The following is a 23,398-nucleotide window of genomic DNA, read 5'->3' as shown; positions in this document are numbered from 1 at the left end:
CACCTCCTCTACTTTGCCTTAGTTTATTTTGTCTTTTTCATTATTTAGGAGAATCATGTGAAGTTATTGAATGGAGGATGCCAGACTTGTATGCTAATGAGTAATGGTTAAAATGTAACTTGACCTGCTTGTAGATTAAAATATAGTTTAGTTATAAAAAACTTGAAAGGAGAGAAATTGTGTAATGTGATAGAAGGCCAAAACCTTAAGGGAAGCATATGTATTTTTCTTTTATCAGTTGGACTACCTATAATTCAGAACCTGAGCTAGTGTTATGCTCTATGCATTTACGTTTTCAAGGATTTCCTGTTATTAGTTTCTTTTTCCTTTACCGTGGGGTGGAAAGAGCATTAATTAGACAAAATGAGCGCGACTTGAGGTCTTTTGCATTTTCACCATGTAACTCCTGTGACTACATTAAATTACCGTAACTGGCACGTCGGATTTCTGCTTTCATTTTCTCTTCTTTTAGCTGAAGATCTATTGAAAACATTCTCTGTACCTTTCAAGTAAGGGGTAAAGTTTGCATACGCTCTATCCTCTCCAGACCCATTTGTGGGATTACACTACATACGTTATTGTTGGAGTCCGCAACGAAAATGAACCCAAAAAAATGTTACTAATTCCCCCATTTTTTTTTTTTTGGGTTAAACGCCTCTTTCTTTACACCTTTTTACGTACTTTACATAGATTAATCATGCTTCAGGACTCTGAAAGTTCAATGTTTTATGTAGAACCCTACTTATTTTTGAGCAATTAGTAAGGTAAGCTCAATACATCAAGGATAAGCAAAACTTCGGATTGTCGTTTTAGTGGTTAAAAAGTGCTTGAAGTCCAATTTTGTTTAGCTTTAAGTTATTTATATTGTAAGGTTTCGATTTAAACGTGTTATTTTTTAGTTAAAATTGCATTATTCATACCAATCTCAAAATAATTAAATTGCATCATTCTTAATAATATGAAAACACTTAAACTTGTTCATTAATTTGAGACCCAAACTTATTAAAATACAATCATCAAAGAAAGAAAAAACTTAAAATACATGAGCCTACACATGCCCTTGATTTGATCTTCCGCTAAACATACTAATATTCTTCAAATTAACAACATCATTATAAATTAAACAAAAAACTAAAATCATAATATTCTTAATCATCATCAGAATTGAAGTCTTCAATACCGTCCTCAGAACAATATTTTGGGTTTCTTAAGACATATCTTCTTTCAGTAGATGTTAATTCTCTACCTGTTGATGATGCTTGTTCTTCGACCAACTTTAGCATGTAAAATCTACAACGTCTTGCTAGCATTCTGTTGTTTTCTTTTCTACTCCTTTGTATGGCAAACTCGCATGTTTCTGGACCTACTCGAGGCATGGTTATTGAGAACATTGTTTGGATTTGAGCGTTGAGATTTTCAAGTCACGAACAAGACGTTGTGATTCGGCGTACCGATAAGCCCATTCGCGACGTAAACCACAATAATATTCACGTGGATCTGAATATTTCAGCTCGCGAAAATCGTCATTACGCTCTATTAAAAGGTGGGGCTTGAAATCGTCTAGCATGAATTCACTGTTATCAGTTGAGGAATCACCGGAATAGTTACTTTGATTTGAGTTGTCATCACCACTGCTATTTGAATCCTGTGAAAAAAATACCGACCAATCTATATTTCTACTATTCGACATTGAATTTTAAGTAGATACTAAGTAGCAAAAAGCTCTTTATATAGGTATCAAACTCAATAGGTTGTGAGATCATGACTATGACCCCACCAACTTTATTTAATACAGTACAACTATTAATAATATCATGGGGAATCATCGTCATAGGACATCTCACAGTCCGAATCCCACTTGGATCTGAATCTGACGTAACTATGTTGACCATATTCTACCCTGAGGCAACGTATTTTCATCCGATTGTTCTCTTCGCCAAAACGGTTAAGAGCAAAATTCAACTCTCGTGGAGTGCCACGAGGCATTGACATAGCACATTTTTTTGGGCGTTCAAGCCCTAGTGACCTCAAGTTTTGTTCCAGTGCTGCAGCCTCCCTAACACGCCAATTCCACTCGTCTGTCACCATATTGTTGTAACGTTGATTGTATCTCTCGTTCGGGTTATTCGAGTATTCAAAAACTTCACCCAATTCCCATGTCCTACCCATTGCGTCGAATACGTCTCCTGGAGAGAACATTGTAATACGACTAATATCTCCAAATTGATTAAAAAATGACATAATAACTCAATTTTGTGTGGTTGGTAGTTATTCGTCAATTACGTTATATAACACTTGCTAGCATGAAACGCAAATTTTGGATTCGAATTATGACGTCTTTCTGTATGACAACTCTGATTGACAACACAACGCACAGAAATAGTGTAGTAATTTACTGCGTTATGTCAGAATTTACTGCGTTATTGATTAATAACGCAGTAATTTACAGCATTATTCTGACATAACGCAGTAATTTACTGTGTTATTCTAACATAACGCAGCAAATTACTGCGCTATGTCAAAATAAGGCATTAATATAATGGGCTATACTACTACTTAATTATAACGCAGTCAAATAGGCGCACTCCGTACTTAATTTGACTTGACGTAACACTACAAGACACACTAATTGCATGCGTTATATGATTCAAACGCTTTCAAACCTTATATAATACAAATTTTGTATGAAAGGAAAACACAGTTTCTAAGTTTGATCCAATTTTCTTTATTTTACACAAATTCTAAGTTTAATCCAATTTTTGCATTTTGTACTCCTAAATTAGTCAAAAAATGGAAGATGTTCCAAAAATGAGGGTTTCTTTATTCTGGGACAGAGAAATTACATTTGAGGAAAATAGTTTACGTTATGACTCTCCCCCAAAATACCATGTTAAGTTTCCACTTAACTTAAAATTCACAAAACTACTCCAAACCTTGTATAATAGACTACAAGTGAGTAGGAGTGATTTTGATTTAAATATAATTAGAAGATATCCAATATCATTTACACCGCAAGGTGTAGTTAGTTATGGACAGTGGCATATTCATGACGATGGTTCTTTGACGGATTATTTGAAGGCGCCTTACGATTATAGGAAATGAATAACTTTAAACGTCCTTGAAATGTACGCACAGAAGGTCCCCATTAATCGTCTTGAGGTCATGGATATAGCTCCTCGGGAAATCCCATCTAGAATTCAGGCTGAAGCTACTGAAGCGGAACCTACTCATGAACACAATTATCCTGACATGAGCACTTATGAAGGCATTTTAAGGAGTCAAATGCCTCTGGAAAGTTTAAGTCAGCAATTTGATGGGCAGTGGTAAATATTCATTATTATTATGTGTAGTTTCATATGTTAATTACTTGGATGCTACTAATGATGTTGATTATATTTTTTAGGGGTTATACACCTACTCAAAACGATGGTCCTTCCTCAAGTTTCGGTGCAATTGATTACTATCAGTACATCTATTTTTTTAACATCAATAGTATTATTTGATGTCTAGTAGTTAAAATACTCTAGTTTCTTATGTAGGGAGAATGTGGTCATTGCACCAAATTATAGGCAAAGACCTGCTCTGGAAGGAAATACCTAATATGGAGGAAAGTGAAGATGAAGAAAGTGAGGATGAGGTTGAGGTTGGTACTAATCCTCAATATCAAGTAGAACTGTTGCAAGACATGATGAATAGTCCAGCACACCAGGAAGAACTGAATTCACAACACCCATTTGACCAGCAAGCGCCTATGCCGCAAAGTCAATTTCAACAGCAAGAGTCGACCTCGGTTCATTGGCATTTTGATGAGATCCCTTATCTTGATCATCTTCAAGATCGCCCCGATGCCTTTGTCTTTACTAGGGATGATGATCATATTCGGCGAAATTTGTGGAAAGAGCCGGTGGATCTTGTAAAATAGAAGGTTCATATTGAAAAAGGCATGATTTTTAACTCGAAAAAGTCATTGCAAAGGGCTGTTAAGATTTATTGCATCCAGCGGATGAAGGAGTTAAAAGTTGACGATTCTACTCGAAAACTTTGGCGATTGGTCTGCAAGCGAAAAAATCAAGGTTGCCAATGGATGTTCCGTGGCAAGGAGACTGCTGAAAAGATGTGGACTATTTCAAAGTTCTACACAAGGCACACTTATGATATGGGTGACCTCCCAGATGATCGTTGCAATCTAGATACCAATATGATTGTTGTTGTGTTAGTTGGCGACATTGCAAAAAGCCCGGGGTATCCCCTTCGCTTAATTTTATTTTAATTTTGATGTTAACACGATGTTTCTCGTTATTATATGCTGATATTTCAACTTATCCAGGTACCCTATAAAAGATTGTATTACAGCCGTCTTGAAAGTATATCGCAAAACCGTCAGTAGGCGGAAGGCGTATCTTGGGCGTAGACGCGCACATGAGATAGTCTACGACAATTGGGAGGGCTCTTTCATGACGTTGCGGAGATACATGACGGCTCTACACACTTCAATCCTAGTACTGTTGTTGAATGGAAGCTTAAATCGAAGCCTGGAGTGCCCGGTAATATTTTTGAGTTTGTGTTTTGGGCATTCAAACCATGTATTGATGGTTTTGCTCATTGTTGGCCAGTAATATCAATAGATGGAACACATTTGTACGGGGTATACGACATAAATCTGCTAATTGCAGTTGGAATGGATGCAAACGGAGCTATATTCTCTCTAGCTTTTGTAATTGCAGCTAATGAGAGCACTAATACGTGGGGTCTGTTTTTGAACTACTTGAGGCAACACGTTATTAAGGATCGTATGGGCATATGTGTTATGTCAGATAGAAATGTTGGCATATTGAGCAATATGTTTAATTTGCATAGGTGGCAGCCGCCTTTTGCCTACCATTGTTGTTGTTTAAGGTATTTGAAGGCAAACTTTCAAAAGGCATATCGAAGCCCAGCACTTTACAATTGGATGTGGGCGGATGCAATAGAGCATCAGGATAAGAAGTTTCACTTGCACATGGAGATTATTAGGCGGGCGGATGAGGAAACCTTCCACTGGTTGAATATGTTCGTGGTTTTGTACATTGAGATTTGTCGTGTGTTAGTGGTTCTAGTCTTGGATACCGAGGTTATCAAGGTTAAATGAGATTAGACAAATTTATCTTATAGTTATAATGGGTTAAGTTCTTGTTTAGCAGGTATTGGATGGATTAGAGGCTCAATGAATCAACGAAAATACGTTTCGGCAAAAGTTGAGATTTATGGTTGTATTTATGGACTGTATATGTTATACGAACCATAAATTTTATAGACTCCACCGTAAAATTGAATCAATGGATGGTGGTTTTCTGTTGGTGATTTACGGTCCAAATGTACGGACCGTAAATTATTTACGATCCGTATATTGGACCGTATATATGAGGCGGTGGCAGTTTTTTTTAATATATATTTTCGACCCTTGCTCATTTTTGCTCATTTCAACATTTCCCAAAGTTCATGAAAGCTCTAGAAATTTCTTCTAAACATATTTAACCAACCCCAAGTGAAATCAAAGATTAAAAGGCAAAAATCAAGAGATTCAAGTGTTAGAAGATTCACGAGGGTTTGTAGAGTCTAAGTATTCCTTTGGTGTTGAAGTTGGAGGTTTCACTCTAGTGGAATAATTTGATCCAAAGCTTGCTCTTGTGTGATTAAGGTAAGTTTTCACATCTATTGCATGTTGTTGAGGATGTTTGATTGTTATACAACTTGATTGAGGAAAGAAAGTGAAAAAGGAAGTTCAAATATGAATTTGAGGATATTTGGAGTAGTGAATTAACTTGAGTTATAATTTTTGACATGTTATGAGTATAGTCTTGTTATGAGGGGTAATAATGATGATGAGGAAGTGTTGTATACAAGTGTATAAGGGGTTGTGTTGAAGTTGTTCTAAATTAATTATGAGAAGAAGTTGGGATTGTATAGAGTATAGTTTGAATGAAATCTTTTAATCATGGCATTGTTGATGTTGTTATTATTGTTTGGGAGTTGATTTGGAGTTTGGTGGAAGTAGATTAAATAGGGGAAGTGCTGCCCAAATTCCGTTAGCTCACTAATTACTCTAGTTTGAGCTTATGAATGTTTTCAAGACTTAACTCTAGTATGAATTCTCTTGAATATAGATTTGTGAGCCTGGGAGGAGAAACGTTAAGTAGTTAAGGAGACGAAAAGGTATGTTAAGGCTAACCCTTTCCTTTATATGGCATGATCACTTTGATATGAACATACATACAAATGTCCTCTATAATGACTTCATTTCTAGAAATGTTAAAGCTTATGATTCTTGAGGTCCATATGATATTGTTGATAATTGTCCCATAATTATTGATCTTCTCATATGATTATTGATCTTGCTCATTGTTGTTGATCTCATCTTATGATAATTGTTCCTTCGAGGTGAGATATAGCGACGATGATGATTTCCATAATGATAATCGGAGGTTTACCGACCTTACTTCACTCCGATACAGTTGTAACGTATTATTTGGGCTCTCATACATGCTTTATATATGTAGTTATTTTTCTCCCACCGAGCCGCGCTATAGTCGGCCGGGTACGACACGTAGATGTGCACACCACTGCAGTGGGCAGGTTATGATGTTACCCCAGACGCGGGATGATATGATATATGGATCGGGTTACACGTTCCGCAACACTAATACTTATATTATATATATATATATATATATATATATATGTGCGTGTATGAAAAATATTTTTTTTAAAAAGGCTAAGCATGCATGATATCCGCCTTAAGAGGTAATCAGATGTACAAGTTATTTTTCCTATCTCAAGTTTCTTCCATATTTTCATTGTGTTGTTGTTCATGCCTTACATACTCAGTACCTTGTTCGTATTGACGTCCTTTTTGTTTGTGAACGTTGCGTTCATGCCCGCAGGTAGACAGGGAGACGAACCAGACCCCTAGACTGCTTCATCAGCGATTGTACATGAGCGCTCCATTTGTTTCGGAGTTGTAGTTCAGCTGGTACTATTCTTTTGTGTATATATGGGCATGACCGGGTCCTGTCCAGTCTTTATGATGTTATGCACTCTATGTAGAGGCTCGTAGACATATATATATAGTTAGATTTCCCATAACCTCATCGATTCATATTTTTGTATATCATTTTTGGCAGCCTTGTCGGCTTGCGCATATGGGCATAGTTGATGATGATTATATAGATGTGCATTTATCTTTTGGACTCATGCCCTTACAGATTATGATAGTTATGGGTTATCTTTATGGTCCACCTAGATATGATTATGAGATATAAATAAGAGGTGCTCGGGAGGTTAGCTCCGAGTGCCCGTCACGGCTCTTCGGTTGGGTCGTGACATAATACAATTGATAAAGACAAATGGACATTACACCAGGATGAAGGTAGGTGATGGGGGATGCTGACAACAAACAGCTCTGAGTCATTCAATGGCTTGTTGAAATATGCACGGGGTCTACTCGTCACCGCAATGGTGAGAATGACTTTTAAGCAAGTTGTGGAGCGGTTCGTCACTAGATCAAAAGAGGCCAAAGGACTTGCGACAGACAGTCTAAAATGGATGCCAAAACCGTCACAATTGTTCGAGTATCACAAATTTAAGGTTCAGCAACACGACTGGATGGAGTACAACTATGCAGAGCGCATATTTGAACTCACAACAAGTGTGCACCAAGGTAAAGGAGGTAACGTCCACACAATTTGTGAGATTCCAAGAACATGCACATGTGGCAAGTGGCAATCATATCACATGCCATGTTCTCATGCCTTTAAGTGCTTTATCACAATGGGAAAGAACACCTCCCCGTAAGTGGCTAAGGAATATACAGTTCAATATTATGCAAAAACGTATGCTGGAAGGTTCTACCCACTTGGTAGTGAGAGTTATTGGCCGCTGGATCCATTTTCCATGGTTGCAAATAAAGCATTTATCCGTAAATTCAAAAGGAAAGCATACTCCCGTATTCCTAATGAAATGGATGTTCCACCAGGGAGATACATTCGAAAATGCTCATTTTGCAATTATGTTGGTCATGATAAGCGCAAGTGTCCCTTACGGCATAGTGGTCAAAATACATCTCGCGGTGGAAGTATCTCTCGTGACGGAGGAAACTTCACGGTGGTGGCACATCTCGTGGTGGTGGCGGACGATCAACTCAAGGGCATGTGTAGGCTCATGTATTTTAAGTTTTTTCTTTCTTTGATGATTGTATTTTAACAAGTTTGGGTTCCAAATTAATGAACAAGTTTAAGTGTTTTCATATTGTTAAGAATGATGCAATTTAATTATTTTGAGATTGGTGTGAATGATGCAATTTTGATTAAAAAATAACACGCTTAAATCGAAACCCTACGACATAAATAACTTAAAGCTAAACAAAAATGGACTTCAAGCACTTTTCAACCACTAAAACAACAATCCAAAGTTTTGCTTATCCTTGATGTATTGAGCCTACCTTACTAATCGCACAAAAATAAGTAGGGTTCTATATAAAATATTGAAGTTTCGAAGTCCCGAAACATGATTAATCTATGACTAAAGTACGTAAAAAAGTGTAAAGAAAGAGGCGTTTAACCAAAAAATAAATGGGGGACTCCTTTAACACAGTAAAAGGACTTAACCGTGCCGTTACGGTTAAGTCCTTTAACGCAGTAAATTATTGCGTTAAAGGTACTTTAGTAAAAAAAAAAATTAGTACTTTGGTTCAAAATGTTTTTTTTTGGGTCATTTTGGTTCCGGACTCTTATTGTTGTAACCCCACTCAATAGTACATTACAATTCCAATTAGTCTGGAAAATAAATTTTTTAACGATAAAGGTAAAATGTTGAAAAATGATTATTTCTCACTTGATTTGCTAAAAGTGACGAGTAAATTGGAATGAAGTATTAACATGGAAACCAAAAGTAACTAAATACGCTTAGAATATAAATTTCCTTGGGCGCATCTTTATAGCTACGACGTTTTCATTAATATGAATTAGTAAAACTAAATGGATCTTTTTTCATTCCCATCTATGGACAAGTTATTGAAAAAAAAAATATTGGCGCTTTTAAACAAAAAAATTCATGAAAAAGGTTTAAAGAAATTAATTTTGATTTATTGACTCAATTCTTTGAAATGAACTGAACTTTCCTATCCAGCCAAACATCATAATTTTGGAGCGTTTTATTGAGAAGATAGTTTTAGAGCATACTGATACAAACAATATAGTGATATACAGCATAACAGTTTACATAAGTAACCACATGAAAACATATCCTATGCTGCTGATAATAATAATAATAATAATAATAATAATCATGGCTGAAGAATCAGAATCAACTCCAAGGCTTCATAGGCTCTAGAAATACCAGATATATTCTTACTAAAACAAAAAGAAAAAAAAATTACCTGAAGTGCAGAGGAGAGTTTAAGGTACCTTGATATATGACTTAGGACACTCTGCCTGCATCCAAAATTGGACCATGTTGTCTAGATTTCCATTTCTTGAGTTCCTTCCAAATTCAGAGCGTGTTGTGTAGATTTCGATGTTTTGAGTTCCACTTCAATTAGGAAATAACATTTGTTTTCCTCTCTAATATAGCGGACGTGTCCGTTCATCATATTGACAAGTTTCCGGGAAGCATTTAACGCGATTCCTTCTTGTGCTGTCCATCTATTTCTTTCTCCAGACATGTCATCGATTAGAGCAGCAGGTAGTCCTTGGCCAGGGTGAGCCATTCTAGAAAATAAAGAGCGTTAACTTTACATGAGCATTTATCAACAGCAGTCATTACAATACATACATATAGTTATTGTAAGGCTATGCAAGGTGGTTTCGCGGATTATGACAAAGATGTTTACAGTTACAAAGGAAGACAACTGAGAAAGTTCTTCCTGATTTTCTACTCTTCTCATTTGAGAGATTCAAAGTGAGTATTTGATAACAAAAAACAAATTCAGATAAGTGAATAAAGCTCCATAAATATTTCCACTGATTACATTAAACCCAGCAAAGTACTTCTATGGGTTAGGCGTTATATGTTGCAGGAAAGGACAGACATACGTTGCAGGAAAGGACAGACACAAGATAAAATAAGTTCATGTTCTTATGTAACAAACCATCAATATTCAAAAGATAAATAGCTCTCAAGTTACCTGAACTGGAGATGGATAAAGTCATTTCCATCTTGTGCAAGTTTCAAACCAGGTAACACCTTGATTTCAACCCAACCATCCGGAGAAGGTGCATGATGCACTACACTCAGCAAGAAATCTGACAGAACACGCTGAAGCTTAATTTGATCACCATATAGAGGAAGTGTTTTGATCTGGTCAGGGATATCATGCAGCAGCTGTAAGTTCTTTTCTTTCAGCAAAATCATTACTTGACTCACAATAGCATCCACAACATTTCCTAGAACGAACTCCTCCATGTTTAGCTCCACTTTGCTGCTAGAACCAGGAGAAAGTAATGTGCATTAAGCAGACCTTTCAGCCTTAGGGAAACAACACAAAGAGAAACAAAGAAGCAAGTATCAACATACATATACTATGGTGGCTTATTGTTGCACTAACAAATGCAAAGGGTCGTTATAGTAGATTTTTGAAGAAAACTATAAACTTTTTACGCATTTACAGTCTTTTGGGTACTTCTCTCTCTTTTCCTTTGGCGCTCCTGTAAACTGATTGCACTCCTTCGGAAAGCCGTTTCTAGTGAATTTAACAGTTAATGAGTACCAGCTACTCAAGACAGGGACACTGTGTCCAAAAATAGCTTATCAAAGGAATAACTATCAGTAGAGGCCAAGCAAATAGGAAATAGAAGTTGCGTAGCCTAGTAAACTTGAAGCAAATTACTTTATAGTTGAAACTACACAAATTAATATAAGCCGTGATAAGGGAAGAGTTGCTGTAGAGGAAAGAAGAGTGGTAACCTCTGGATGAAAAATCCATTCAGAAGGTCTTACAGATCATATATGGGATTTCCTCTATCATAAAGTGACAATCAGTTGAGGTGGAACATAAACAAACATAAGAAAGAGATAGAGTAATTTTAATCAGGGTCATATAGAAGAAGCATTACCCATCCTTTATACCTCCAAAATCCATATTGTCAATAACAGACAGTATCTGTTTCTCACAGGCTTCACTAGTCTCCAGAAGCTGTTTCTGATTATCTGAAACACAGGTTGCTTCAAGGAGTTTATGGGTAAACTGGATCCCATACAGTGGATTTCTCATCTGCTGTCGGACATAAGCAAATTCTTTAAGTTTTGAAAGGGATTCTTTATTGTCTTCTTGTCTCTCATCTGATGCCTCTAGCGTTGGCTGCAAGAAGCAGAAACACCCAATTATATTCCCATGCTCATCAGTTCTCTTGCTTGCTGTTAGGAATACTTCCACCAACTCTCCTGTCCTATTAAAAAATCCAAATGGAAGCTTTTTGGTGCCATGGCCACTAAGTGCTTGGTAGAAAAGAATCATAAATTTGGTAAGGGCATCTTGTCCCCTAAGACGACAAAGACCACCAAAAACCTCACCAGGAAGTGTCCTCCCGATGATTTCATATCTTGTCCAACCAGTCAACCTTTCCATTGCTGCATTCCACTCCGAACAAGAAGCATTTTCATCAGAAGCAAATATTGGTGGAATCAATGGATTAAGACTTTGTACAATAGCCTCATAATCTCCTCGCAACTGAACGAATTTATCCATGACAGCTTTCTCAGGAGTGACATCTTGAGCCACAAAGCACACACCAACAACATCATTTTTGTGGTCCCTGCTTGTGCAGGTATTCGTCACAAGGTATATAACTGATTCTGGTAGATCCTTCCCAAACCTTCGCAATTTTATTTCCACATTTTTGTCCTCCTCACCTGAATCATAAGTTATCACAAGTTACAAAGAGAGGGGGAGGGGCAGAACAAGCTTAGAAATGTTAGCGGAAGCTTCTATGTTATGCTAGCTTCAGTCTTCAGTCAATTTTGACTTACCCAGAAGAGAAAAAGACAGTCCTTTTCAACTAAAAGAGTAAGCTAAGTTTCACTATGCAACGGAGAAGACTGATTAGTCAATGCTGAAAGCATAATATTGCCCCAAATAATGCAGGTAACTAGGCATATATATTATAAAACACAAGATGACAGGCCAATTCAGTTTGTACGTAGCCAATTCTCTTACAGTAGGCATGAATTTCAAATCTAAGAAGGCTATCAAGTATGGACTACAATGCATAAAGAATGAAGATAAAAAAAACAAAATGAACACATATGTAGAATTATAGCCATCTAATGTTAAGCATGTTTCCGAATTATAATGACTATAAAGGCTAAAAGAGAAATACCTGACAGAGCTCTATGTAGAACATTTTCTACAGTTCCATGTGAATCTTCATGAGCAATATCATTAAGGAGAGACTTTCCAATAGCTTCACTAGCATGCAACCCTGTCAAGTCAGCAATCTTCTCATTCCATCCATTTATTAAGCCAGATGGATCAACTCCAAAAATTGGAGCAGTGGCTGTCTCAATCAACCTAACCATTTCCATTGCCACAGAACTAAGTTCATCCATGCTTGGCCCATCAGCATCATTCTGTTGAGAAGAGGTCAGAGTTTTTAGATAACTGTTCTCTCTCTCTTGAACTGATTCTCTCATTATGATTTGAAGAGAATGAATGGCATTAATCTCCGGAACCTCCCATGGCAAACTTCTGCTTTTAACCACTTCAAGAAAGGCATTAAATGAAGACCGCGGGTGCATTTTGCCTCCATCATCTTTATCATCTGGATGATGCTTTGCACCTCCCCACTTGACTTCCTTTGCTGTGTGAGACCTGAACCAGAATAGAAAATCCTTGGAAGTAATTCTCGCAGTAGCCATACCACAAACTGCATCTCCCAGTAAAGTCGCACCAGGATAACCAGCATCTGCAAGACTGTCCGTACTTAAACCTGTGGAGTCCGTATGAGCTCTTAGTAACCACTCTGCAATATCTTTAACTTGTGCTTTAGTTGGTGTCACCCCAAGCAACCAACATTTTCCACCATAATAAAGTGCAGCTCCATCACACTTGACAAGATCCATAATACTAGGGGATTGTGTTACAATACCAAATGGAACATCTCGAAGAAGCATGTCACATAGTAAGGTCTGCATTTGGAGAGTTTTCTTCTCTGCCAACTGTGATGCCAATTGGAGCTCCATATTAAGCTGCAGGCCAAATGCTTGTATGAAGAATTCACACGCATATCGAAGTGGGAAAGGCACATAGCGGGAAGAAGCGTGATGACAAACAACCAAACCCCAAAGCTTCATTGAATCACCGCTATTGATAACAACTGCCATCGCCAACGACGAAATAGATCCCATGTTGGCCATATACTGGCTATGGCAGTCATGAGGTGATCTAAGAGTCGAATTTACCAAGCAGAGAGGCTTCTTTAGTTCTTCACTCTGAACAACCTTAACAGGATTTGCATTACAATCACATATCATTCTAACTCTGTTCTGTTTGAACAAGAACCGAGCAGCTTGTGGGATATCTGTTGCAGGATAATGCAAACCCAGATAGGGCTCCAAGTCTGATCTCCTAATCTCAGACACAACTTCACCATGATTATCATCATGGAACTTATACACCATTACCCTATCATATCCAGTAAGCTTTTGCACATCTTCCACAGCTGTATCACACAAAACCCCTATATCTCCACCAGGGAGTGATTGCAACCTAGATATCGACCGCACCGCCAGTTTCTGTGACTGCACTGCCCCAGCAAGAAGCAATGCAGGATCACTAGAATTAGCAGGCTCTAAATCAATCACAATGCCCACATCAATCCTATGAAGTATAGCATAAAAAGGCTTGTGGGTACTTCTAGAATGAACCCATATAGGGTTCAACAAAGAAATCTCCCTAGAAGCCATAGCTTTAGCTAATGAATCCCCTGAAGAAGGGGTAAAAAGGGTTCTAGCATCAACACCAATCAAACTAACAGAATTTCCAGGCTTCAGAATCTTAAAATCCAACATATCAAAGCAATTCTCACTATAACCTATAATCTTGAAAGTTGGTTCTTCAATAGCAACCATACAACCAAATGGTTGAACAAGTCCACCCCTCTGAATTTTTGAAAGATAAGAACTTATTTCTTCTTCATTAGCATCTTGTGGTGCAAAAGGAACTGATTTTGAATAATTAAAGGACTTACCAGACACACTAGACTGGTCAAACTCAGCCATTAGCTTTGCATCAGCATTATACTGAGCAAGTGTGACCTTGCTGGCATGATTCTTCATGTTACTAGCAGCTGAGGAAATGGAATCTTTGTTGGAATTCTTGTTGTCTTGTTGATTCTGGCTGGTGGGACTTTCTGTTTTCCTGGTTTTACTGCTGTGAAACTCCATTTGATGGGTTCTTGAAAATGGATTATTCTTGGGAAAAAATGGAAGTGGTTCAGTAGAAAGAGAAGCTGGAAATGTAACATGACTATACTTGACAGATTCTCCTACTTGAGCCCTCCTTGGAAGCTCCACACGTCTCCTTCCCCTCTCTCTCTTTTTTTTTTCTCTAGTACGGACTGTGGTTATTTTTTTTCTTAATTATGTCACTAGACCTTTCCAATCACTGTCCTAATTTCCTATTTGCACGGAAAGTGATCATGATTCATGAATAGCTTTATTATAGCAGCTTTCTAATCACAATGGACTTATCTTCTTGTAATTATGTCATTATAGCTTCCATATTTACCTAAAGGTATCGGGTTACGTTTGAGTGTAGGTTATGGAGTCAAACGGGAAAAAACAACTCGCTTTTCTAATCGGACTGATAAGAGAAGAGGCTCTAACTGTTTAAAGGTAAAGGAAAGGACGACTGGTGAAATCACCGTCTTTGTTTGGGAACAATTTAACCCCTAATGTGTGACTTCATCGAGCCAATCTGAATTTAATCGAATTTCAATACGAATATCGAATTAGAACAAAAAAAAAAAAAAAGACACTTATGAACTATAGTAATGGATGATACAACCTCCAATCCCATATCTATTTCTTTTTGGGAGGAATAATGAGTAAATTAAAATTTGAATAGAGGAAAATAATTTTATCAAAATTTCATTTATTTTTTTATCGATCTCTTGTGAAAATGATTTGTCAAGGGTCTATTAGAAGTAGTTCCTCTACCTCCACGAGGTAGGGTAAAATCTGCATACACTTTACCCTCTCCGATCCCACCCGTGAGATTGTACTGAGTATATTATTGTTGTTGTTTCTCGTGAAAATGGTCATATTTAACTAAAAAACATCGGGAATAGAACATTCATCCACTTTAGCTATAAGTGAGAATAACAAATTAATAGCTAAAATAATAAATATGAAATGCGAGCTCTTTTAGATGAATTTTTATGAACCACAAGTTTAAGGCATTAAAGTTGAGATAGTGCTGTCATGCATGTAACCCATAGAAGCAGGGAAAGAAGAATGACTTGTGAGAAATTTGTAGGGCCGTTAATAGATCTAAAGGTTCCTTAAAAACGAAGGTGGAGAAGGGGACATCAAATCGTTTGGAAGTGTGCAAAAAGACATTTTAAAATTAACGTCAAATTAAATATTATAGTAGTACGAGATTTATTACATTAAAACAGTGCCAAATCTTGCTGTACATACGTGATTTTCAAGATAGTTTACTCTGCATATTGGTCTAAATTCAAGCTCCATGGAAACTTAAAAAACAAGAGGCGCAGCAGTGGACCGGATATATATATATATTTAGAGGTAAACCACTGTTTCGGTGTGCGCCGTAAGAGTGGCATCAAATTAAGGCAAACTCCGAATACTAGATATGATCTCAAAATAATAGGGTCAAGACTCAAGATCGGCTAGTAAAATGATGGAGACAAGCGAGCGAAACAACTCAGATTACCAGTTAAACCCTTAAACAAACTACTGAACACGTTTTGGTTTTCAACTACTTAATTTAAACAAATATTTGGAAGACGGAAAAGGAAAACTAGTTATGCAATTAATTATTGAAATTAGTAAAAGCCGGAAATTATTCTCCCTTCCTCAAAATTCTTGTCCTTAATTCTTAGTGAATCGTCCAGGAATATAATGCTATTCACTTTCCTTCAATAGGTCAGATGTTCATCATGTGTAATGCTTTATGCCCAGAGGCGGATCCAGAATTTGAAGGTTCCGGGTGCCACGCCATCCAAATAGGATAAACGGGTCGGTTTGTTGGATTTTGGGTTACGTTCAGGTTATTTATCTTTTTCGATTTATTTAATAGTGTTTTCTTCTAGATATTCTGAGATTAAAGAAATCTAAGCAGTCTAAAAAAATTGTAGGAACAGGATGCCTTATTCTCTAAAACTTAGAGAGAAACAGATTTTCCACGTTAAAATCCTTACCTGTATAAACCATCTAATATCGTTACTTCAATATCTTCATCCTCCAATGTCTTTGTGTGTTGATGCATATACAAAGTTGAGAAAGAATCAAGAATTGTAGCTTTAACTCAATCATCTTCACTTAGCGCAAACATCGGTAAAAGATTACAATATCCTTTAAATTTTATCATAATATTATTTATCTTTATTACTTAATATTTATGTGATATTTTAAAATTTAGTACTCATTGATATGGGATATGCACGCAACGTGTATATCAAGAGATTAATAATTGAGAAAGAGGGAGGAAAAAAAGGTCAAGAATTAATTAAAGCAAGTAAAGAAGAATTGAAGAAAAAAATAAAAAATGAAAAAGGATACAGCTGATGCGTGTAATTAGCAGCAAGCAAAAGAGCAAGCCAAAAAATATGTGCTACATGAGATTCGAACTCAGGTCAATTGTGTGGTATGGTATGCCCTTCGCCAGTGTCACCATTCCCTCCTTTGTTAGTATGGGTGGCAAGATCAATATATATTGAATTTTGTATAAATATGCACATACATATACAAATTTCCACCGAAGTGTCCGGGTGGCGTGGCACCCCCAGCCCTCCACATAGATCCGCCCCTGTTTATGCCTAGACTGTTTATTTTGTACGTCCACGTGTATGTGCATGCTGATGCCTTTTGTTAATTTGGTGATTTAGAGTATCACAATTAAAATAAGCATATTAGTCTATAAGTTTTCATATTGTAATTATAATAGTATTGATGAAACTTACGTACACCCTTGCATGCCTCTGGGCATACGTCCGAATGATAAGGCGACATTACGTCCATATATAGTATTGAGACTCTTCGGTTGATGTATATTAGTATATAGTCAACAATACGAGCTTCGAGAGTGACGCAAACAAGCATATTCTTTTTCTTAAGACGGCATGCATGCACTTTGAATATCACAACGAATATCATATACGAGTTTCAAAGTGTCATCTGATTTAATTTTAACATATTGTTTGATATGGAAATGAAGAACGTGCATGTTTCTCCTAGAATGCTCATCTGTTAAATAAGTTGATGTTTGATCGAAGACGAGACTGATTCAAGATTTATGTTTTATGAGTTTAAAGTTTAATATTGAACTTATTATATTCTCACTTTAAACCTCCGTGGATTGCACTTTAAACCTCCGCAAATTACCTATTTTGTAGTCACTATTTATTATAATTCTAGTAAATTTTTACACATAAATTTATAATACATATCGAGAATATTCAATTCTGAAGAAACCGGTGGTGCAACAATGCATCCGTCTTTGTGTTTGATGCACTATTGAAAAATTATTATTTTCCCACTAAAATGTTCAATAGCTATTTCCATTGAATGTTGGTGAGAAAATCTTAAATAGTAGCGTTTTCACACGGAAAAATTAGGAAGTTTCCCAGCGTTTTAATGGGAACTTGTTTCTCATCATGCGTTTTTCAGTGAGCTGGTTCATTGGGAATGAGATGGGAAAATCATGTTTTATAATAAAAATTTCTCGCTGAAGGTCGATGGAAAAAACCTTTATTTGTAATAGTGATGGGAGTATTTGAAGAAAGAAGTTTGTCATGTATTAGTAAATTAGAAGAAGGTAAAGATATTTTTAAATACTTCTTTGTCTTATTGGGTTCAAAATATTTAAAAGAAGTTCGGGAGTAAAATCAAAGTTTGGCTATGTTATTACATAGTCAAATATATATATGGTCACTCGGGGTGGTAGCTCAAAATTAAAGTTAAAACATTTGGCCGCTCTCCAAGAATAACTATAAGCGCTAGCCATATAAACAAAAAAATATACACTAATTATGTATAAAATATATATATTATATATACATTTATATACAAAAATATTTGCCGGGTATTATTTTGGTGAGTGGCTTGCTGTATGTACAGTGTCTCCCATTATAAATACCCGTTGCTTCTCCAAAAAAATGAAACATCTCAAAATTCCATCTCTTTTTCTCCTATCGCTCACCGCCAAATTACGAATTTTGTTCTTGTGGGAGATTTCAGCTAATTATTAATTGAAACTCAAATTTTGTTGGTTTAGTAAACGCCTGAAGTAATTCTGTCACCGTCCTTACAACAACATAAGTGAAGCTTAAATTTCTTAAGAACAATAATTACACTATCAAAATCGGTTTATTTCTTCCCGTTTCTGAAATTTATTTTCTAACTTTATCCTTCTCCAGTAAGACAGAAGCCAATTCCTAAATTTGACATAATGATATAGAAACTTCTTTTTATTGTTTCGAAAGTATATTAATACAATTACCGGTCAAGCTATTTGATTTGGCAACTAGCTCGCTGTTGGCTTAAAAATGAGAAAATAAATTAAAGGAGCAATGTTGATAGGAGGCAAAATCGTAATTGATGGTGTTTTGAAATGATATTTATTAGGAGAAGAGATAATTTAGGTCAACTGGAAGTCTTAATTCTCTTCCCTTTGCATAAATAGAAAATTTAACTATGTATTGACCACTTAATAGAACAGAAGTACTTCACAATATTTCTATATGCCATCGAAATCAAACCTTAAAGTAAAGAATCGAAATTAGAAACATGCGTTTAAAATAATACTTGAATAATAAAAAACTTATCTATTCTTAAATACAATATTAACATGGTTTATCGAATCAGTCAGCAACCAAACAAATAACTTGACTTTATAGCTTCGAGTAGTACTATCTAACTAAAATATGACTGCAACGTGTAACATTTCCTACTTCTTAAAGACCACAAGAGATATCAACATCAACATAAAATGTAAAAGTCTTCATTAATGTGAATGTCCATTTCTTTGAAATTATTGGGTCACTATGAAGTAATGGGGCACACAAGAAAAATACATATCTGCATTATACATTCACGTCAAATTATTTTTATTTATTATACTAGCTAAATAAAGAGTCAAGATAAATATACATATTAATAAACTAGATTAACCCGGTAAATTATACTATATGAAAGAATCTACTTATTTATTAATTTGATGTAAACATCAAATATAAATAATCTTTTGTTACCAGAAAGCAAAAACTGCTCCATCACATGAGAGGAAATTTCATTTCAATTTGGAGCACATTTTAGGAGCATGTTATACACGTGCTTAAAAGGCACGTAGGGCAGCCATTTCTTCTGTGACTGCTTTCTTTCTGAGAAAGCATCACGTGTCAACATGTCATTGTGACTTGGTTAACCATCGACGTGGCAAATGTCTACCAGCCCAAGCTCATTCCAATGACTCAATCTCAGCCGTCCATTCTAGTAAAAGTATATATCGAATAGCCAATTTTCGGACCACTTATTTATTAATTAATTAATGAGTAAAGGTGCGAATATACTCCTCAATTTTGGATTTAGAGCATATATACCCTCATTATAAAAGTGGTGTATATATATTCCTATGGTTACAAAATGGTGTAAATATACCCTTGTTGTTACAAAATAGTGGATATATACCTATTTAGCTGACGAATTTTTTTAAAAATTATTTCGGTTATTTTTTAATTAAGAAAAATGTCACGTGACTTTAACAAAAAAGCCTACCCCTTTCTTTGAGTAGACATATTTTTCTAAGGCCACATAAGAATTTTTTTTGGTGATCGGGTCTGGTTCGTTTAAAAAAATATCTTCGTGACTTTAAAAAAATAAGTCTATCAATTTTTTTAAATGAACCAAACCCGATCACCAGAAAAAAAAAGTTACTATATGGCTTTAGAAAAGTATGTCTACTCAAAGAAATGGATCGGCTTTTTTTAAAGTCATGTGGCATTTTTCTTAATTAAAAAATAACCTAAATGATTTTTTTTTAAAGTCAGCTAAAAGGGTATATATGCACCGTTTTGTGACGGTAGGGGTATATTTGCACGTTTTTGTAACGGCAGGGGTGTATATATACAACTTTTGTAACGAGGGGTATATCTGCTATAAATTTTAAAGTTGAGGGGTATATTTGCACCTTTGTCCTTAATTAATTGATTTATTGCGAAATAGTAGTCATTTTTAAGTCGGAGAAAATATTTTGATAAAAATATTCTTTGGTAAGACACAGGACAACTCTAGCATGGGGTGACGGAGTTTGGGGCAGTAATAAATAGAATTTTGATTCAATGTGCTAAAGTTTAAAAATTTGTTAAACGCTTTAAATTTCATAGACGATTTGTTGAGTTCAAGATTTTTCTAACTTTTGATTTTATGAATGATATATGGGTTCAAATTTTCGCATCCTATTGCAACTTCGAGTTACATGAATATTCACGAAGTTTAAAACTTAATTAGCTCAATTTCCATCAATTGAAGATTCATGGAGTTCAGACTTCAGACTTTCACAATTATAAGTTTGGAAAACTATTGTTTCAAACTACATGAAAGACCAGGAACGGTTCTCAAACTACATGGAAGACCAAGGACGATTCATGTAGGTTAAATTTTCACAATCCGAATGCAAAAGTCTACCGGAGTTTCAAACTCCATCAGCAGTTCATAGAGTTCAAATCATTAAAAATTCAAACTCTACCAAACGGTTCATGGAGTTTAGACTTTTACAATATAAGTGTGACAAATTGATGGAGTGCAAACTTCATGAATGATTCATGTAGTTCAAACTTTTATCACTTCAAACTTCATGAACAATTAATGAAAATCAAACAGATAAATATTCAGACTCCAGTGAAAGTTTATTAAAGCTTTTCATATTTTAACTAAAGATATTTTTGTCAAAACGTTATTTTCGTATTAAAAATACCAAACACTAATTGTTTTGAAATACTAACTAAACTTAATAAGCGGTCCAAAAAATAATTGTTTGTCAATTTTGCCCCTTCATTCTATCTTAGAGAACCATCTTAATTACGGGCCCACGATATTATTTTTAGAAATAACTCTTTAGATAATGCTAAAATACGAATTCCTAATTATGTTAGCTAATAATAACATTCCATTTTCAAAACATAACAATAATTTCTTTATGAAATATATACAACCTCCAATAAATTTCACAACATTAGAAATTTAATTAGAGATTTTCCTTTCTTTTCTTTCTCCCTCCAATTCATGTCTCTCTTGCAAAATAATTCTAGACTCAAACTACTAGTAGAAAAATATTACACACAGAAGATTGTCCCTCTATTCTGAAAAATATAAAGAAGAAGAAAAGCTCATACGAAACTTTTTTTAATTAAACCTCACTTCAATCGCCTCTAAAATTAAAATTAACAAAAAAAAACCAATTTTTTTTTAAATAGAAAAAAGAGTTCAGGAATAACTAAATTTCTCTAGAAAAAAAAAAGGAAAAAGGAAGAATCGATATTCCAAGAGAAAATCCTCCCAAGAGAAAAAGGAAAAAAGAAAAAGCGAGATCTCAAGAAAGTTATTTGATATAGCATAATGGTGGTGATGTTGTCAACACGCCCTATTTGGATCGTTCACATTTTTGCCATTCTCAAACCCAACTTTTTTTTCTTTCTTTTTTCTTTGCTTCGCGTTTCTCCCTTTCTCTACTTCACATTGAAAAATGAATTAACGATATTCCAAGAGAAATTCCTCCTGAGAGAAAAAGAAAAAAAAGAAGAAACGAGATCTCAAAAAAGTCATATGATATAGCATAATGTCAACACGCCTTATTTGGATCGTTCACGTTTTTGCCATTCTCAAACCCAACTTTTTTTCTTCTCTTTTTCTCTACTTCACGTTGATCTTTCTAGAAACTTCAACTCTATGAACATGAATGAAATTCACAATAACATACTGAACATACACATGACATACAAAATGTATACTTCCTTCCCTCCAAAATAATTGATGTTTTAGGCTTGAGCACATGTATTAAGCAATTCACTTACTTCTAAAAATTAAGAAAGATTTTGACTAAAATACGCTTAGTTATAATTAGTTTTCTTTTAAGGTTGACATAATTATCATGGGATTAGAAATGTATTAAGAGCAATGTTGAAACAAAAAAGAAAATTAAATACCTTCTTGATTTTGTGTAACGTCAATTATTTTTAACCACCTTTTAAAGGCTAAACATCAATTCTTTTGATCTGAAGGAGGCATCATTGTATGTCGTATGTATGCTATGTATATAATATCTATATAAGTTACACTGGGCATAAACACAGAATACAATCACTCCACCACTAAAAATCATCACTCATTTCACTGCTGGACATACACTTGCATATCATTGTATGTCGTATCATGTATGTATGCAAATATTGATACATATGACATCTATACATTTAAAATACACACGATATATATATGAAGTATTTCACCGCCACTAAACCACCATAAAAAGGCACCACAACCACCACTCATCCCACCATTAGAATGCGAATCATTTTCATACAAAAAAAAAAAAAGAAGAACAATATAAAAAGAAGAAAAAGGTTTCAAAAAATTATTTATTGTTTGCCCACCATGGCAATCAAAATCATATGTGAAAATTATTGCTCTAAAGCATTTGGTATGCTGAAAAATAAAGAAACTATGCGCGAGAGAGAAGTTGAAATTTGGAGGAATTAATTTTTTCAAATTGGAGCCTAAAATCAAGATATATATATATATATATATATTCACTTAAGTTGCTATGTTTCGAAAAGTCTTATTATATTCGGTAATTAGTTATATGGCGTAAAATTCTCTATTTAAAAAAAAAAGTATCATTTTTTTGTTTAATAAGTTATATATAATCATATAAAGATTTTTTTTAATCAAGTACTTGAAAAAATATTAAAATAAATAAATAAAATGAAAATTTAGTAAGAATTGACCGGTTGAAATATAACTCATTCTAGCCCAATTCATATAAAATCTTTCCGTGTAGGAATACTGAACTTTCACTTTATTGATGAGTATTTAAATTCCCTTCCCATACCCCTATATAATTAAAATAAATTAAAAAAATACTTCCATTTATTAATTCAATTCATTTTAACCCGTTCCTAATTCGCCC

The 23,398-nt window shown here is 35.1% G+C and overlaps 1 protein-coding gene across 2 annotated transcripts; it reads right to left on the bottom strand.

Annotated features, from left to right (window-relative positions):
• Positions 1 to 9,185: 9,185 nt before the first annotated feature.
• On the bottom strand, positions 9,186 to 14,904 carry LOC132625238 (phytochrome E). Of its 2 annotated transcripts, none has more exons than XM_060340088.1 (4): positions 12,351 to 14,904; positions 11,088 to 11,883; positions 10,160 to 10,456; positions 9,186 to 9,743 (listed from the first exon to the last, which is right to left on the bottom strand). In XM_060340088.1, exons 1-4 carry the CDS (start codon positions 14,413 to 14,415, stop codon positions 9,494 to 9,496), a joined length of 3,408 nt encoding a protein of 1,135 aa, XP_060196071.1. In that variant the 5' UTR covers positions 14,416 to 14,904; the 3' UTR covers positions 9,186 to 9,493. The 2 variants fall into 2 exon arrangements, with proteins under 2 accessions (XP_060196071.1, XP_060196072.1); XM_060340089.1 differs by having other exon boundaries at positions 10,160 to 10,453; positions 12,351 to 14,902.
• Positions 14,905 to 23,398: the final 8,494 nt, after the last annotated feature.

The sequence above is a fragment of the Lycium barbarum genome, chromosome 12 (assembly GCF_019175385.1).
Source record: "Lycium barbarum isolate Lr01 chromosome 12, ASM1917538v2, whole genome shotgun sequence".
Taxonomy (NCBI): domain Eukaryota; kingdom Viridiplantae; phylum Streptophyta; class Magnoliopsida; order Solanales; family Solanaceae; genus Lycium; species Lycium barbarum.
The sequence above is the reverse complement of the archived record's forward strand: the minus strand, read 5'-3'. Positions and strand labels throughout refer to the sequence as shown.

Coding starts and splice junctions, on each gene's coding strand:
- LOC132625238 (XM_060340088.1), bottom strand. CDS start 14,415: ATGGAGTTTCACAGCAGTAAAACCAGGAAAACAGAAAGTCCCACCAGC. Junction 11,884..12,350: donor TCTACATAGAGCTCTGTCAG/GTATTTCTCTTT, acceptor CTTATGATTCAG/GTGAGGAGGACAAAAATGTG. Junction 9,744..10,159: donor TTTATCCATCTCCAGTTCAG/GTAACTTGAGAG, acceptor TTTATTTTCTAG/AATGGCTCACCCTGGCCAAG.